The 19,868-nt window shown below is 41.6% G+C and overlaps 1 protein-coding gene across 4 annotated transcripts in view; it reads right to left on the reverse strand.

The window, feature by feature from the left end:
- Positions 1-284: 284 nt before the first annotated feature.
- The window catches only part of CTPS2 (CTP synthase 2), a 104,215-nt gene continuing 84,631 nt past the window's right edge, over positions 285-19,868 (reverse strand). For all 4 annotated transcript variants that reach the window (XM_049643504.1, XM_049643505.1, XM_049643502.1 and 1 more), the window contains 4 exons: positions 18,144-18,240; positions 12,517-12,661; positions 1,584-1,694; positions 285-504 (listed from right to left, as the gene is read on the reverse strand). In XM_049643504.1, coding sequence (XP_049499461.1) covers positions 1,625-1,694; positions 12,517-12,661; positions 18,144-18,240 — 312 coding nt within the window. In that variant the 3' untranslated portion in view covers positions 285-504; positions 1,584-1,624. The remainder of the gene's footprint in view (positions 505-1,583; positions 1,695-12,516; positions 12,662-18,143; positions 18,241-19,868) is intronic.

Consider the following 19,868-nt stretch of genomic DNA (forward strand, 5'->3'; position numbering starts at 1 on the left):
TTCTGCCCGCCTGCCTTACTTGCCATCCCTAGTCTTGGACTTGTTTAATTTTATTTGTAACTAAAAATAAGCAGGGTGACAAACTGAAAGAAACTTGGGCCGCACCCAAACTTGTGGTTGAGTTCCAGCTCACAGAATGACTCCATTTTTACTCGAAAATCACTATCGCATGTGCCCTGTCAGCCTTCTCATACATCACAGTGAAGGCCGGGTTACCTGGATCCTTGCTCCCTGCCAGAACAGCACCACTCGCCAGACAAAACACAAACACACTTTCTCCCCCATGAGGTCATTGGGAAAAGTTTAATTGGCTTACAGAAATTTGTGAGAACCAAAGGCTGCCTCTGGAGTGAAATGGAAACTAGCCCTTTGGTTCTGGTTCATCTATAATTAGATCCCCTTTGAGACTTTACATCCATGTTTGGTGGAAAACAGAGCAAATCTTTAAGAGTATGGTGATTTCCTCAGAGAGTTCGTTCATCCTGGCTTCAATTACATCAGAGCCTAAAAAAGAAAGAAAGAAAGAAAGAAAGAAAGAAAGAAAGAAAGAAAGAAAGAGAGAAAGGAAGAAAGAAAGAATATAAGTATTAGCAACATCAGAAACTGAATAATGTAAGTCTTAAAATACCTCCAACTAGCCTTTGTACCATTTTGGTTTGCTACTAAAGGTCTCCATGTTTGAGGTAAACCTAAACAGAGAGAGATATGCTTTCCCTAGTGAACATGAATATTCCACCCCAAAGTGAAATATGAAGAGAGCTCATACTAGAGCAATTAACTCTTTATAATCTTTTCAGAAGCCTCTGTCCTGCTAAGGAAAGCTGCTCATTCACTTCAAGGCCTGCCATAACACTAGACTTGTCCCAGGCAATATCTGCCTCTGAGCTTGAGTTTAATAAAGCTATCCAGACTGCGATCCTCCCTAATAAAGCCTAAAAGAGCCATGGAGAAAATAAGCTGTCCTCAGAAGCCAACCCGGTCTCTGGCATCTTCCTACAAAGAAATAAAATACAATTTTATTTTATACAAATCCAAGGAAATCTGCTTTTCCCTGAAGGACCTAAACGAGGGATCAGCAAACTGTTTTTATAAATAAAGTTTTATTGGGAAAGCCACACCCCTTCATTTATGTATTGTCTAGGCTTGCTCTCCCTCTAGAATGGCAGCGTGGAATAGTTGCAACAGAGACTGCACGGCCCGCAAATCCTAAAATATTTACTATCTGGCCTTTTACAGAACAAGTTTGCTGACTTATTACTACTCTAACCACTATCGCCCCCAGACACACATTTGTAAGTGCACTTACATATTTGTTCCTGGCCCCAGGTGCATTCCGTTTTCTCCCTGCTAACCATTTTCACCAGAGCTTTCTCTGGTGCATCCCAGTTTCCCCAAAGCATGATCGGCTGTTAGGCCTATCCTAACTATGCCCTGAGATGCTCCTGTTTGCTACCTATGTTAGTCAAATAAGAGCATCCTGAGAGAGCAAAATCCTACAAGGCAAGTCCTACGATGCTACTTTCTCCACGGGACAACAGCTTATCTGTAAGACCAACAGATAATACTTGAGGATTCCATCTTACCCTCTCAGGAAGTCCTGATCATTCCAGGTCATGTATTAGTTTCAGCTTATTTCCAACTCAGCTATTCTTGGCTCTGAAAAGCTGTCATCACTGGCATCGCTGTATCTATCACTAGATCAAAAGAGGAACTAATTTAGCAAGGTGTAAAAAAAACAAAACAAAACAAAACAAAACAAAAAACAACCCTGGACCATTATTCTACTTCCAATTCTGAACACTTTCCATAATTAATCCCCATTCAGAGAAAATGCTAAGAAATATTCTACCGTCACTTTCTAGGCACTACAGAAAGAGGTTAGTTCAACTGCACACGGTGATCTCCTTTTGTCAGATGAGCTGATCACCTGCTTTCATCTTAAGTTGGAGGTAACTTATTCAGAAAATTGATAAAATCATTTCAACTTAGATTACCATTCATAACCTTCTGAAGACTGCTAATAAAGATCAGTAGCATGAAAGTTTTCCATTCCAACATTCTCAGACATCCAAGGATTTGAGAAATAATTTGCACAATTATGCTATTTTCATATTAGAAACTTTATGGCATGTTCCTACTCCCTCGAGTCACATGTAGGATTCAAAACAGGACCAATTACTGACATAGATGTTGCCGTGTTGGGTTCCCTCAGAAGTGCACCTTCTCCAGGAGATAGCCCTGAAATTGTAGTTCTGTTTTGAGCCATGAGCTCAGGGTGGGGTTCCTCTTGTTCGGTTCCAAATAAGTCAGCAAGTAGATCAACTCCACAAGAGTTCTACTGATCTATGGAGATGACGTTGCCAGGAAGTATTTTATGTGTGACCCAATCCTGACCTTGACCAACTTTTTTTGCTGACTTATAGCAATAGAAATCTCAATTCCATAACAGGTGAAAATCCACTTTTTGTTTGTTTGTTTAAGGAGGAAAGGGAACAACTGAAGAAACCCTATGCTGACAGGTTAGGAAACAAAGATTTACTCTAAATATATTGAGCAAGTATCAATAAATACATAAACAAAAATGTGAAAGACAAGCCCACTCTCCTCCATGACTTTTGAACAAAATACTGGAAAGGCTGCAGGGGCGGGGCTAGAGTATGGACGGGAGATAAAAGATTAAGAACTGGCAGAAGAGAGCAGCCTGGGTGGCTCAGTCGCTTAAGCTTCCAATTCTCAATTTCAGCTCAGGTTACGATCTCACAGTTCATGATATGGAGTCCTGAGATGGGCTCTGCGCTGACAGCGTGGAGCCTACTTGGGATTCTCTCTCCCCCTCTCTCTGTCCTTCCCTCACTCTCTCTGTCTTTGAAAATAAATAAACTTAAAAAAAAAAAGAATTGGATACAAGACATGTTAGAGAAACATTTAATGAACATATCCTTAACCAAATAGAAGAAAACTCCTACTTAGATTTTAAATCAGGAAAATCAGTTCTACTGTTACAAGAGGGTTTCCAGTAAAGAAAACACAGGAATAACTGAAGAACGTTTTTTCAGAAACTGCCCCTTCCTTATCTATGCAATCTCACTACACAAATGTAGACTCTTTCCTGGTTCTGTGCAACAAAAAGGGATTTGGAAGTTGCACTCGACTTTCTCTGGGAGAAGAAATGAAGGTCAGGGTGTTGCAGTGATTCATCTGGCACACAGCTCATTCAAGGTGGGGCCAGAATCCCCATCATGCTAACCCAGGCCACAAGCTCAAGTCTAAACTGCTATAATGTGCCAGCAGTCACATGTCCTCTGACTCCACAAGTCAGAAGGCATCAGATTTTATACCTGCTTCCTTCCCTACTTCTGAGCCCAGGGAAGAGTAAGGTGGGCCCACATCTTCCCCCTCACACCCCTGGTTGTAATATTTATTAGCCACGTACTTTTGGACTGACCACTTGACTCCTGAGAGTCTGGGAAAAAGTAGTAACAATACCTACAACCTCACCAAAATGTTATGAGGGCCGAAAGAGAATGCATACATGTGCTCTGGAGAATGTATAAAAATAGAAGTGATTGCTGTTTATGGGATTTACATATTTATAACATGATAGCTCTCAACAAGTCGTGGAAATATAAGGTCATAAAAACTGCCGAGTGCATGATTTTCAGAATTGTTTCTTGTACCGAGTAATTCCCTGCTCACGTTAGCCAGCAGACTTGGGTGGATCTGTTTGTAAGCTAATGGCTCTCATTTCTATCTGATGGCTGGCTACACCAAACTCTGACCACACAACAAAATGGCATAGGCTGAGCCTAACAAAGCGAGACTCAGCTTGAGTTTATTCACATCCCAGGCAAATGAGTGGGTTCACTCATTTTCTTTCACATGTGTCGCTGGCCAGAAGTAGGACGATGAAATAAGCCATGGCCCTCAAGAACAGAATCATCAAAATGGGCATTGCTGTGAAACGTGCTGATTTTAGGGCATTCACGTGCCAGCAAAAAGCAAGTGCTAGAAATAAAACGTAGATCATCACCACACGCAGAATAGCAATGGCTCCCGCACATTCCATAAAATGCGGGTGCTACTCTGTGCCGTATATGACTTAGGGGTTCTTTTTGCTTTCACACAGAACAAACTTAAAGAAGTCATAAGATATACTTATTTGGGTACATTTGCACTTAATTCGAGACATCACAGCTCTATCTTAAGGCTAACCCATCTTTTTAAATAATCTTCTCTGTACCCATGCACATGTTTCTCAGGAGGGAAAATTATTAGACATTCAGGTCTTACATGTTAAATTCTACGAAATGTCACAGAATATGGACTCATTTGTGTGTATCTTGATATATTTGATGAGGGGAAGTTTTTTTTTTTTTTTAAGTTTATTTATTTTGAGAGAGAGTGAGCACGCACAAGCAAGCAGGGGAAGGGACAAGAGAGAGAGAGAGAGAGAGAGAGAGAATCCACAGTAGGCTCCTCAGTGCTGCCAGCACAAAGCCCAACTGGGGGCTCTAACTCATGAATCCTGAGATCATTACCTGAGATAAAATCAAGAGTTGGAGGTTTAACGGCCTGAGCCACCCAGGCGCCACTTGTGGAGGGGAAATTTTAAACCTGTACTGCCCAATATAGAAGCCACAAGCCACAGAAACTATCTAAATTTCAATCAATTAAAATCAAATTGAACTGAAAATTCGATTCCTCACTCACTTCAAGTGTTCACTATGTTACCGGGTCACTTGGTTCTTATCCCAGATGCACCAAAGAATTGGAGACCTGAGACCAGAATGGGGAGATAGAGTTTATTAACTAGGTAAGTATAGTACACTTTCAAGAAAGAAAGGGGGCCACTGCTGGAGCAAAAGTGGTAATGGCCCCAAGAAGCTCTAGCTGCACCCTTTTAAACCTGTTTTCTGCATATGCAAATTTGGCTTTGATTGACAGCTGGTGGTTATAGTGCATTTTGGCTTCTGCGCAAGTGCCTACCCATGATGCACCTGTTATAATTGTATTTATTTGTGTATTATATATTTATGAGTTTCTAATGAGCTTTTGCTGTGACCTTAAGGGCAAGCTGCACCTTGTGGGCACATGCTCAGCTCGTGGAAGTCGCCTTGTGGCTTTTGAGCCAGCTGTGGGGCTAGGCCTTTCCTGTTCCCTTAGCTCTCAGAGGTGGCTCTGAAAGTGTGGCCGTTAACCCTGGGGGATGGCTCTGAGGGTGTGGCCAGCATCTGCTTTATGCCTCCTCCCTCTCGCTTAACTAACTACCTAACAAAAAGTCATGTGTGACTGGTGGCTGTCATATTGGGCAGTGCAGATTATAGAACATTTCCATCATTTCCATCATTGCATTGCAGAAAGTTCTATTGGATAGCACTTATTTTAAAACAAATGAATAATGATTTAAAAAAATATGATCATCTCCTTGTCACTCCCTAAAAAAAAAAAAAAAATGTTTTTTAAGACCTGGCTATCTACAGTTAATGAAAATCATGGCAAATGTCTCTCGTGCATGCATATGCCCCCAAATAACGGAAGCACTCTTTTTTTCAAAAAAGTTTTTTACTATATTCTTTTTAAGTAGGCTCCAAGCCCAGGGTGAGGCCTGAACCCACAACCCTGAGGTCAAGAGTCACATGATCTACCGACTGAGCTGGCCAGGTGCCCCTATGTTATTTTTTACAAGACAAAATGAAAATCACCAGCAACGACTCATGGGAGTCTCTATCCTAACAACACTGGCTTGACTTACCAGACTTGACTGCAGCAGTCTATGTGTGGTTTTTTGACAAATAAAAGCCTTGTCATAATCATTTGTCAAAGATTCCTGGTTCCTAATAAATTCCCAATGTAAGAAAACATATATTCCAAGGCACCAGGACAAGATATACGATGCCTCATATATCCCACCTTTTATGCTACCCCAGGGGCAGCCGTTAAACCATTTCTTCTCCATTAATAGAAAGAGGTGGTTGGAATTTTAAAAAACCTTTTTTTTTTTGACGGCATACTGAGGATTCCCAGCCTACATGAGTTCCCACAATACTTTAGATCAAAATCCATTCTGTGTGGAACAAGCATGTTTTAAAACAGGTTGCCAGGCACACGGTTTTCTCCAAAGCATTGTTACTGCTACACTTACTTCCTTTTCAGAGAGCCCCTGGAAGCCATAAAATATAAGAGCAATGGAATGAAAACTTGGTATGCTGTGAATGACTTTTGCATTGAATAGTAAATGGTGGACTACAAGCCAGGCAGGGCATTAAAAGCACAGTAGTCTCTAGTACTAGGAACTCCATTCCTGGTGGCACCCGTACCATCAGCACTGCAGTGAACCACCATCAATAAAAGAGCACCTTTCAATCAACATTCAATCCCTAAGGGAAGGTGTACTCAAATGTGGTTTATTCACAGTACTTTACCAAAAAAAGTCTCAAGGTATGGAGTTGGTGACAAACTGCGGGGCAGGGAAGGGGGCGCTGTTTTAAAAGGTGTTTTAAAAACTGCTTAAAAAGAATCATTTTTTTTCCAGGTCACTTTTCCTTGAAATGTAATAAAGGGGAAAAAGTACCTCTTGATAGCAGTAGCCGGAAAGGATGTAGACCCTGAGATTTAGGAGTAGGCTTGGAAAAAAGTACCCCGTAGGTAGCAAACCCAGAAGTCAAATCCATAGCACCTGCTCTATGCATCCACATTGTCCCCAAAGAAACAAACTATTTGCACCTGTCCCCTCTAAGGTATTTCTAGCTGGACTAAGAATCAAAGTGACATTAGACAGATTAATAGGGGAAAATTGAAGAGGCAAAAGTTTCTCTTGAGCCTGCAGGGTCTTGATCGCGTTCAGCTCAAAAACAGTCCATGCGCCAGGGGCGCCTGGGTGGCTCAATCGTTTAAGCGACGGACTTCAGCTCAGGTCTTGATGTCACCGTTTGTGAGTTTAAGCCCCACATTGGGCTCTCTGCTGTCTGCACAGAGCCCGCCTCGGATCCTCTGTCCGCCCCTCTCTCTGTGCCTCTCCCACACTTGCTCTCTTTCTCTCTCTCTCTCTCAAAAATAAACACTTAATGCGGTGCCTGGGTGGCTCAGTCAGTTAAGCATCCAACTTAGGCTCAGGTCATGATTTCATGGTTGGTGAGTTTGAGCCCCTACTGGTAAACTCGAGCCCTGCTCGGAGCTCCACAGTCTCTCTCCCTGTCTCTCTACACCTCCTGGGATTCTCTCTCTGTCCCTCACTCATTCTCGTGCTCTCTCTCTCTCACACAAATAAATAAATGAAAATTTTAATAGATAAATAGATTTAATTTAAAAATAAATAAATAAATAAACATTAAACAAAAAATAGTCCATGTGCCAAAGTGGCATATTTTGAGGGAACCTGTCCCAAACCCCTTCAAACTCGAAATAATCTTTATGCCAAAGTGGCCCATCTTGCGGTGGCCTGCCCTTGCCTCCTACACACCATATATTGTAAGAATGGCCCTTGGCCACACTAACCGTGCAGCCTGAAATTTAAAAAAAAATAGGCAAGACGATTCCAAGTTTAAAATAGTGCTAGAAAATGTACATCAGAGAGGCCACACCCACCTCCAATGCCCCCACCACCGGTCAGCAATGATTTTCCTCCAACTAGCATCCTAACAGGATACAGATTGGCAGGATACAGACTCACCTCTCACTAAGCGGTTTAGGAATGTATATCAAGAGCCACAAAAGTGGTGTGAGCTGAAGCAAAAGCATTGAAATCTTCTGGGGAGATCGAGGGACTGCAAGCTGTTCCCTAAGGATTTGTGTGCATTTTATTCTAGAAGTCGAGAAGCCACTGAGAGTTTTAAACTCCAAAATAATGTAGGAAGATGGACTGAAAAGAGGAAAGCTGGAGGTATAGACACCAGGTAGGAAGCGTTGTAGTAGGCAAGAGGTGAAGGAGAGCAGAACTAAGGTAAAATTAATAATTCTCATTTAGGGGCATCTAGCTAGCTCAGTCGGTAGAGTGTGTGACTCTTGATCTCGGGGTTTGTGAGCTCAAGCCCCATGTTGGGCATAGAGCTTACTTAAAAAAAAAAAAAAAAAATCCCATTTAATTTCCCACCATAGACCAGACACTGTGTTAAGTGCTTTACATTTAGCCCGGGTGGCTCAGTCGGTTCAGCGTCCGACTTCGGCTGAGGTCATGATCAGTGGCATTCGAGACCTGCATCGAGCTCTGTGCTGACAGCTCAGAGCCTGGAGCCTGTTTCAGATTCTGTTTCTCCCTCTCCCTCTCTGCCCCTCCCCCACTCTCTCTCTCTCTCTCTCTCTCTCTCTCTCTCTCTCTGTCTCTCAAAAATAAATAAACATTAAAAAAAAAAAGAGGAGGGTCCTGCTTGCCAGGGAACTCAGGAACTTGGCTTTCAGAATGTTTTATCCGTTACTAACTGATAATGCCAGTTTCACTTGGTGCAGGCTGTACGTACAAGCAATGTGATTTACGGTGAATGCTTGCTTTCCTTCTGAGAGTCTGGAATCTGAGTGGCTACTAGGTAGAGAATGCCTATGTGACCAGCCCCAATAAAAACCCTAAGCTCTGAGTCTCAAATGGGCATAAACACCACACACATTGCTGCAGGGGGAAGGTGAGCTGTGTGTGACCTTTCACGGGAGGGAGAGGGCACAGGAAACCTACAAATCGATTTCTCCAGACTCCACTTATATCTTTTCCTCTTACTGATCCAGCTGTGCAAACTTACTCTGTCACTGTAGTGAATTTCAACCATGAGTACAACTGTATTCAGATTTCCTTCTAGTGAATCATCACACTTGTGGGTTGTCTTGGGGCTAAAACAAAGACTTTGAGTTTGATTTTGCATGTACTTTTGAGTAGCTTATAAAAACTTGAAAAGGGGCACCTGGATGGCTCAGTCAATTAAGCTTCCAACTCTTGATTTCGGCTCAGGTCATGATCTCACAATTCGTGAGTTTGAGTCCCACATGGGGCTCTGCACTGACCGTGTGGAGCCTTCTTGGGATTCTGTCTCCCTCTCTCTCTGCCCCTCTGCTGACTGCTCTCTCTCTCAAAATAAATAAAAATCAAACTTAAATTTAAGAAACCTGAAAAAACACTATCCTACAGCTGTTATGCCTCTTGAACAAAAGACTCCAAGTTGAAAACCAGGTGGAACTGGTCCTCATAACTGCTGCCACTCTACAGATAACAGAGTGGCCAAAAACTTAGCACACTAGCTCTAGATCCCCAAATAATATTCTCACTGCAACTTCCTAGGCACTAAAAGAGAACTCTTCTCCACAGGGCAGAATGCAGAGGTTATAGCTCAGGTGTACGTGCACAAAGCCAAAAATTTTTTTACATTCTGGGCTTTAAAGATGTCAGCTGCACATGTGCCATGTAATTACATACCGTCAGCCAATTTCTGGGAAAGGAAGTCATTATTCCAGTGTTCATATTCCTTGTTATGGTTGTTTATGGTTGATTACAGTCGGTAATCTTGTTTGACAGAAATACAGTCCCAACTCAGCTCACATTAGAGCCTGGCCGTCAAAGCAGCTGTCTGCTTTTCAATGTTCACTGACACCATGGAGCTGGGCAGAGAGAAGTTGAAGTTGAAGGTTCTTCTGGAATCCTGGTGTCTGTCACTGTGTTAACTCATGGGTGCCATTCTTAGAAAACCCCCTTAGGTGTCAGAATTAGACTACACTGTATCTATCCTCCGGTGCTACCTAGAATTGTTACTTTAGCAAACAAGGTTGTACTAAACAACCTCGTCTGCTGGGAAGCCAGGGAGGTAAAGATAAATAAGATGCTCGCCGCCCTTAAGAAATGCACTGGTTGGGGAGCCTGGGCGGCTCAGTCGGTTAAGGGACTAACTCTTGATTTCGGCTCAGGTCATGGTCTCGCAGTCCATGAGTTCGAGTCCCACACTGGGCTCTGCACTGACAGTGTGGAGGCTGCTTGAGATTCTCTCTCCCTCTTTCTCTGCCCCTATCCCGCGCTCTCTCTCTCTCTCAAAACAAACAAACTAAAAGAGAGAGAGAGAAACGTACCGATTTATGGCTGATATGTAGGAATTGTCTGACTACCATGGAAGCACGCTGGTCAGCTGTAATTCCAACACCAGCATCAGAGTTATATTAAGAAGTCTTTCCTTCTCCTTGAGACATACTGAATCTTGCTCAGAAGTTGCTAGCAAGGAACCATTTTTCTCAGAAACTGCTGGTAAGCTTTACTCAGAGACCACCATCCCCCATGCGGGAATCGGCAGGCCATCCAACACATAGGTGGGCAGTCCCCACAAATTAGGTAGCATTTATTTCTAGCCACTGCTTGCAAACAACCAGTTTTGCGTGAATTATTTCTCTCAGCCATGTAACTTCCTCCACTGTCACTCTCCTTTTACATGTGGGCACCTGAAATAATGGAGACTATAAAGTGGCTGAGAAGGGTCACAGCGCACATGTGACATGGGACCACACTGGCATTTCCAATCTGCTACATAAGCCATGCGGTATCAGAACACAGGACGCTCTCTCCATGCACGATCTCACACGGAACCATATCACATGAGCCTGATCAAGTGCAGCTGCTCAGCTGGAGCAGGGAAGCTTCTGGAGCCCCCTCAGCCTGCTCCTCGCAGCAGCCCATATCCAGCTCCACAGGGCACAGTATGAAAACCAGTGTGCCGGCTCCAGAGTATGAGGAATGATCATTAAGTCAGTAAGACACCCAACATGGAAATACGTAAAGCGGTTCCCATTTCAAAATGTGGGTAAAAAAAATGATAGAGAGCCGTGAGCTTCTCCTAGTAGGTGATGTCCCAAAGAAGCAGGCTTGGGTAACACGGGCACACACACACACATCGGACACTGATCCTGGCACTCTAAACTGCAACATCACGAGGGTTATTTGCCACGATGAGGGTCAGTGACAGTAATCTTCTAAACAACACATATCCAGCTACTGTGGTACTAACTCTACCTAACTGCTCTCTGATTCTGGCCAGGTCCATAAAGTTATTGTATCCAATATTCTTGCATGAGAAGGAGTAAAGATATGAATTGTCCCCAAACTAATATTTACATGTAAAGAAATTTTCATGAAAATCCCTAAGGTATTTTTTTTTTATTTGAACCTCATTTTCAAAATCATTGTATAATTCATCTGGGAGAATGGCAAAATATATTTTTTAAAATGTTAAAGAATAACGGGTGTAGGGTAGATAAGGGCTTGATTTACAATAATGCTATGATAATGAAGAGGATGGTAAGGGTTCAGAAATAAGAGATGAAATCATCAATGGAACAAAACAGAAATCTCTGCAACAAATCTGAACTACTCAGCTTACTAACCATGGGGGTGGGGTGCAGATACTACCTTAAGTAATACACCAGTAATAAAGTACATATAGATTATAGATTTAAACTATAAAATTGAAAGCATAAGAATACCAGTGGAAAACAAATGGGCCATTATTTATATAATATTTTTGATAGGGAAAGGAAGATTTTAGGCATGATACTAAAGGCAGAATCCATAAAAGTTAAAGATTTGATTACATAAATTTTAAAAATATGTAAGTAAGGGCACCTGGCTGGCTCAGTCGGTAGAGCCTGTGATTCTTGATCTCAAGGTTATAAGTTCCAGCCCTATGTTGGGTGTAGAGCTTACTGAAAAATAAAATCTTTTTTTTTTTTTTTTTTTAATTTTGAGAGAGGAAGAGAGCCCATGCACAAGCATATGAGCAGGGGAGGGGTAGAGAGAGCGACAGAGAGAGAGAGAGAGAGAGAGAGAGAATTCTAAGCAGGTTCCATGCTGTCAGCACAGAGCCTAACATGGGGCTCAATCCCATGAACCATGACACCATGATCTGACCAAAAATCAAGAGTCAGACGCTTAACCAACTGAGCCACCCAGGCACCCCGAAAAATAGGATCTTAAAAAAAACACACACACAAATAAAGACTATATAAAGTCCTAATTGAATACTCCTTAGGGAAAATGAAAACTACCATTAACAATTTAAAAGTCAAACAAACTCACTTTGAAAAAATATTTGCAACCTAAGAAAGGATTAATGTCCTTTATATATAATGAGCTTACCAATCAGTAAGAAAAAGGATATAATAGCAAAAGGAAAAAATAGAGCAGAGGATATGAACAGGCTATTCCTAAAAAAGCAAATAAACACAAAACATTTTTATATATTCATTAATCAAAGAGTCAACACAAGAAAATCCCATTTTTCACTTATCAAAATGACACAAATTTCTAAAATAATACCCAGCATCAGCATGATTTGGAAAGCTGACATGCTACCATTGTAGATGTGAAGAAATCATTTTCATTCAGAGAAAAAAATTATGATCGTTAAGAAAGAAAAAATTACTCGTCACTTTAAAAAAAATCCTGTAATGATATTAAATTTCATGAGAAGCCTAAAAAAAAAAAAAAAAAAAGATGAAGAAGAAGTCCAAGACATTGGTAAGCACAGCTTGGGATGGCGCTAGGAGTAGTAAGCTGGTTACCTAGGAGACAGTTTGCAGCCCTCTTGCAGGTAGGTATGTAGGTTCCCAGTTGCTGCAAGTAATAGTCCCAGGTATGGAGGGGAAGGCTTCATCGGCCTAGAAGAAAACTCAGGATGGAATTGGACACCAACAAAATAGGGGTGATCTGAAATGAGAATAATCATGATGCAATTGAAGCAGAAAAACACGAGAGCTGCTTTCAAGGTCTTATCTTTTCACAAGAAAACACATCAAACAGTGAGACAATTAACCTGCTATCATTGCCAGTGACTTTCATGAGTCATCTTCACAGCAGAATTTCACACGGCAAAACACATCTCACTTAATAAGAGATCTGGCATTTTATCTGTGCAAGGTGCTAGCATGAGCAAAATCAAGCCAAACTTTTGAATGATGAATCCTGCTTGCCCAAAGTCCGCTTGCTTTTTGAAGGCACTTCATAGACTTACCTTGGCTCCATTTCAATGGAATCCCTCTCGCTCTAGGCTATTTGTAGGTCATTCTGTCTCTTAGCTGGCTTCAGGCCATTTCCTACAAGGTCTTTACCGTTCCCAAGGGAAGAGTGGGGGGGGGGGGGGGAATGCAGCAAGTACTTGCGGGTATTAATCAGAGATGGCACCATGAAACTGAACTGACACTCCTACTTTAGCCTATGCCAACTTATCTCCTGCGACTATGAGTCTCAGAGTGATAAAAGGATGGCCTTTCAACGTGTTAATGGTGGTAACGGCTAAAGGTGGTAAGAGGTCAAGATATTTTTATTTTCTTCCTTATACTTTTCCCTATCATGTGAAACTTTTCCATGAGCATATGTTCCTTACATCATTGGGAGGAGCGGTGGAGGGGAAATTAAGCGATTTTCACATCAAGGGTTGTCAAATCTCCTACACGAACAATTCAAGTTCTCTTAGATGTAATAGGAAGAGAAAAGTAGCTTTACCAGCTACTTTTAAATACACGAATCTTGTTTTAGAATGGAAAAAATTAAATGGGCAACATTTCCAAATCTCGGTAGAAACTGTACAGAATTGCAAATTCCTTCCCCTATCAGAATTCTCAAAAACTATGTTTTTTCCCCCGATTAGGAAGCAGTTCCTAATCAAGCAACTCTCTAGAAATCCAGCAACCCTCTGATCCCATAATCACTAGAGTACAGAACATGGTCAGTGCTATATTCCCTACTTTAAAAATTATTTTAACTTGGGCAACTGGGTGGCTCAGTCAGTTGAGCACCTGACTTTGGCTCAGGTCATGATTTCACAGCACTTGAGTTCAAGCCGCACATCAGGCTCTGTGCTGACAGCTTGGAGCCTGGAGCCTGCTTCAGATTATGTGTCTCCCTCTCTGCACGTCCCCTGCTCACACTCTCTCTCTCTCAAAAAAAATAAATAAACATTAAAAATAATTTTTAATTATTTTAATTGCTATATATATCAAACCGAAGATGCCAGAATATAAGTTTTATAGGGGGAAGTAAATATAACTTTAAAGCTTTCAACAAGATGCTTTATCAAATGAACTAAAATTCTAGTATGGAAATCTGGGATGCCTGGGTGGATCAGTCAGTTAAGCGTCCGACTTCAGCTCAGGTCGTGATCTCATGGTCCATGAGTTTGAGCCCCACATCAGGCTATGTGCTGACAGCTCAGAGCCTGGACCCTGCTTGGGATTCTGTGTCTCCCTCTCTCTGTGACTTTCCCCTGCTCATGCTCTGTCATGTTCTCTCTCAAAAATAAATAAACATTAGGAGCACCTGGGTGGCTCAGTCGGCTCAGGTCATGATCTCACAGTTCGTGAGTTTCAGCCCTGCATCAGGCTCTGCACTGACAGCTTGGAGCCTGGAGCCTGCTTTAGATTCTGTGTCTCCCTTTCTCTCTGCCTCTCTGCCTCTCTCTCCCTCTCTCTCTCTCTCTCTCTCTCTCTCTCTCTCTCTCTCTCAATCAATAAACAAACATTAAAAAAAAATTTTAAATAAAAAATAAATAAAAATCTAGTATGGAATTCAAAATCACAAATCTCCATCACTTACCACCGGAGACCCAAAGTTACACCAGTGAGGAATGATGATGGAACAGAAATGCCCACTCTTGTAAGGTTATCATTTAAAGCTTTGCTATACAACATGGCAGCTCCCAGCCACATGTGGCTATTTAAATCCATTCAAATTAATTGAGCACATCTCAAATGTTCAATAGCCACACATGGCTAGTGGCTACCATACTGAACAGGGCAGAATAGGCCACCATGGCAGCAAGTTTAATTGGACAGCTCTGAGTCCAGAAAAATGCAGTGTAGAAATCCTCTACATCACATCTAGGAAGAAGCCTCCTTGAATTACAGAGACATTCAGGTAAGAAAGCTTGGTGAGGAGAATGCTACCTTCTCCCAGGAATGTGTCCCCTCAAGAAAAGAAGAAACCATCCATTCTTAGAAAAGAAACTAAGCAATGTAGCTTTAAATTTAATATGCAATGACTCTTACAGCACAGCATGTAGGGATGTCTTTGAAAGAAGCAGACAGTAATTGTGCTTTTTGTACAACTACACACAGAAGCCAAGCAATGAGTCTGTCATAGCCAGGGACAAAATATTTGAATGAATGGACCACTGTTCTGAATCACTTTCTCAAAAAAAAAAAAAAAAAAAAAAAAAAAAAAAAAAAAAAATCCCCTATGCCAAAATGAGGAAAGAACCTAAAAAGTTTTTATTTTCATGATGCTCTATATCAGTCAGGTAAAATATCTGTTAAATAGTGCTCTTAATTGCTTTGAATCACATTCTGACGTTATACTAATCTCAAGCTTTGTTTTTCCTTTTAGAACCCCTTTAGGAATGTTGAGATTCATGGATATGATTCTAAGGGGTAGCTAAGATCAGAATCTTTGGGGGGAATTTTCCTTAATAAGATAAATTTCTTTGCAATCAACTTTTAAAAATTGCAGGATTTCACAGCGTCTCTCATTTCCTTTCCAACACGCATGAGATTTGCAAGTATCAACAGGAATCTAAATCCAGGCGATAAAAGAGGCATCTAAGAATTTGCTGACAATAATGAGAGCCAGGAGAATTAAAAGAAAGTACGTACTTGAATGAAGTAAACAAATAGTTATCTGCTTAAGAAATTCTCTGCCCTCTCACATGCCAGAAAGATTTAAGAGAATTCAACCCCAAAGAGTGATCCACCCTATAAAAATTCTAAATGATAGGCATTTCCATCAGAAAGACTACAGGAAATACATCCCCATACCCTAATTCAAAACTTCAGGCACGGACTGATAATCTTAAGTGGAATGTCCAATGAAAACAAGAGGAACAATAAAATCCACAGAGGTGGTCACAGGCCGTGGTTGGGCTCCAGCCGTGCCTGTGACTACCTGGATGGCCCTGGGCAAGTTATTTATCCTCTCTGCACTCCAACCTCCTTCTCTGAAAAGTGGGAATAACATCACCTGCCTTGTCACTTAAATAAGGCACGCAGAGTCCCTAGCAAGGGGTCGAGTGAGAAGCATCTAGTGAGTGTGCATGCAGTGTCCACTGCTTTCCCTCTTTGAGGTCCAGGTAACATGTTACTGTATTCAAAGAAGCCTTCGCCAACTTTAATTCTCCTCCCTGCCCAGGACTCCTGAAATACCTGAACAGATTAGAGACAGAAAAGGAAAGGGAGAGAGAGAAGGAATTTGAAATAGAGGAATGTGACGTGGGCTAAGATGCTAAAAGAAGTAGGACATTTAGAAGAGTAAGTAGTCCCGAATATTTGTAGCCTAAAGTAGATAGGTTGGGGGGCGCCTGGGCGGCTCAGTCGGTTGAGCGACCGACTTCAGCTCAGGTCATGATCTCACGGTTTGTGAGCTCAAGCCCCGAGTCGGGCTCTGTGCTGACAGCTGGGAGCCTGGAGCCTGCTTCGGAGTCTGTGTCTCCCTCGCTCTCTGCCCCTCCCCCACTCATGCTCTGTCTCTCTCTGTCTCAGAAATAAATAAACATAAAAAATATTTTTTTTAAGTTGATAGGTTGAAACGATAGGTTCTAGAATGTCATGTTACCATTTTCAGAGTATCCTGTACCAACTAAGCATTTGATAAATGAGACTGGTTTATCCAACAAATTAGTGTCACACGCACTGCACAGTCACAGCCCTGTCCTCGGTAGGAGGTGTTGCAGAGGGAAGAGCCTGGAGGCAGGGAGAAGCTTTAGGACCACTCTGGGTTGGAGTCACCACGCACTGGGCCCAGGGTGGGAGGGATGGGAATGAAATCCCAAACTCGGTCTTTCTTTCTCGAGACGCAATCTACAGGACTTGATAGCTGATTACAAGTTGGGAGTATAAAAGGGAAGAAAAACTAAATGCATCCAATTTTAAGCCTGATAGTCTAGGGCAGTGGTTCCCAATCGGGGCGGGTGTGTCCCTCAGGGACATTTGGCAATGTCTGCAGATGGTTTGGGGTGTTGCAACTTTCGGAGGTGAGGATGATACTGCTGGCAGCCAGTGGGTAGAGGCCAGGGATGCTGCCACATATCATAGAGTGCACAGGATGGCCCCCACCACAAAGAACGATCCCACTCCCAATGTCAATGGTGGCAAGGGAGAGAAACACTGGACAAGGAGATTGATGATAACAGAAATAGTCAGGAGGAAGAACTAGTTTGGAAGCATGTAAAGTTAATTTTAAATAAGTTGAATTAGAAGTCCTAGGAGAATATCCAGATAGATAAACAGGTCAAGCAGGCAACTGAACATGTTAGGTTCAAGTTAGTTAAATGAAGTATATACGTGTGAGTCCCGAACAGGGGTTGGCAAACATTTCTGTAAAGGGCCAGGTAGTAAGTAACCTTAGAGAAAGAGTAGGGATCAGCTGTAAGCATGGGCTTACTATATCTTTGCAGCTCTGAATGAGAACACTGTCCTCTGTCTCATCATTAATGGTGTATGGTTTGTGCCTATGCTCTCGAGGGTGTCCCAGGCCACACACAAACAACTTCTTCAGTGATCTCCCTCAACGAAAGTCTAATCCCTCTGTGCTGTTTGGTCTTACTAAGAACTTCCGTGGATACAGCGACTAGTGTTCAAAAGTCAAATGACTGGCCCACACTTGACCACAGAGAGCAATATAGAAAGGCAGACTCCAGGTACAACGAGGGGCCCACGTCCCAAACACAACAGACGTCAACACCAGTCACCAGTAGTGAGGAGGGCGCTGGGTCATTCTTCCTCAAAGGAGGAAGAAAGCAAAGTGTTACTCAATAACAAGCTGCCTGCCTTTCCCAGAGCAACTGACCTAAAGGCTAGCAACCGGAGAAGGCCCAGAAAGGGGGCAGGGATGGTTAAGGAAGCATACTGCTAGTGGAACTGGTAGACTCAGAACAATGTATCATTTTATGGTCGATTCAGACTACTGGGCCCCAAAATGATTAGGACTATACATGGTCTGTTTTCTCATGTAATTTATATTTAGTCATATTATTTATGCTTAGTTGTGTATTTATTTCCAAGGAGAGGGGAAAAGAAGGACAGCAAAGAAAATAAATCTCAACTTATATCTTCACATACAACATCAAATTGTATCTTCCTATATAACAACAAATAGACATTAGTTTACCATGAGAATTTTTAAAAACAAAAAGCCCACTTACTTGCCAGTTCAATGATTTCCATCCTCTCCCCATCGACATCCTGACCTACAAAACTTAAGTCCTTCTGCTCAAACTGACTGATCAGGCTTGGGTTCACCTGGAAAAACAAGAAATTAAGTGTCTTTGGGCAGCAGGGCCATACAGAAGTATCAGCTTATGAAAATGTCCATCCATTTCAGTGATGCTCTTAACTAGTAGCTCATTTCTATACCCAGCTCCCAAAGCCTATTTTTAAACTCATGATGAACCTGAGAAACAGGCTAATCATAGCCCCTAAATCTGAGAAGCCCACCTTCTGTTGCTCAAAGACGAGATTCAAAAAGGACTGTGATGCAGATTTCTGACTTGGAGCCTTGAGATTAGCTATTTATAGCTGTCACCATATTTGCTTCTTCGAGTTATGTGTAATTAAGTATCTCTCCTCAAATCACAAATCTGCTTGAAGATTAAAACTATCTTATTTCCCTTGAGACTCACCCCAATGCTTTCTCTACGTGTAGTTACATAAAAACTCTAAGGAGAAGCTTAGAGCAATTTTTCTGCTAGAATTTTGGTTACAGATGACAGGTTGATGACCTGGCGCACACAGCCCCTTTCCTCGTTCATCTCATCCCTAGTCCTTCCCGAAACTTTTCAGCCTCTCCACAGAAAGCACTTGCTCACCTAAAATCAAAGTGGGGTCCCACCTATCGTCCTCAATCTTAACCCCATAGGCTTTTGTGTTATTTTTCTAACATTAGGTTAGTTCTCATAATTTGTAATTATTTTTCCTTTTTCTAACAGCTTTATTGACATACGATCCACATACCATACAATTCACCCACTAAAAGTGTACAATTCAATGATTTTTAACATATTCACAGAGGATTTCAGCTATGACCACAATTGATTCAAGAATATACCTTATCCCCTCTAACCATCATCCCCTAATACCCTCATCACCTCCCCACCAGCCCTAGGCAACCGCTGATCCATATTGTCTCTTTAGATTTGTCATGTTAATGGAACCATACAGTATGTAGTCTTTTGTGACTGGCTTCTTGGCTTCTTTCCTTAGCATAACATTTTTAGATTCGTCTAGGTAGTAGCATGCATCAATATTTCATTTCTTTTCATTGTCAAATAATTCCATTGTATGGATATACCACGTCTTACTTATCCATTCATCAGTTGGTGGATGTTGGTTGTTCCTTTTTTTTTTTTTTTTTTTTTTTTTTTTTTAGCTCTTATGGATAATGCTGCTTTGAGCATTTGTATATGAGTTTTGTGCATGTATGTTTTCATTTCTCTTGGGTTATATATCTAAGGATGGAATTACCGGGTCATATGGTAACTCTGCATTTAACTTTTTGAGGAACTGCCTGATGATTTTCCAAAGTGGCTGCACCATTTTACATTCCTACCAACAGTGTCTCCTCACCACCACTTGTTATTATCCATCTTTTTTGACTATAGACATACCTAGTGGTATTTCTTTGTGGTTTTGATTTGCACTTCCCTGATGATTAATGATGTTGAACATCTTTTCATTTGCTTATTGGCCATTAGTATATCTGTTTTGGAGAAATATCTAATCAGAATCCTTGCCATTATTTATTATCCAGTTCTAAGAATCCTTTATATATTCTAGATATAAGGACCTTGTCTGATATATATTTTCTGTTATCTTTTTTTAATCCTGTCCATTGGAATGTAAGCTCCCTATCAGGAGAGAGACCGTGTGTG

Source organism: Panthera uncia, chromosome X (assembly GCF_023721935.1).
Source record: "Panthera uncia isolate 11264 chromosome X, Puncia_PCG_1.0, whole genome shotgun sequence".
In the NCBI taxonomy this organism is placed as follows: Eukaryota; Metazoa; Chordata; class Mammalia; order Carnivora; family Felidae; genus Panthera; species Panthera uncia.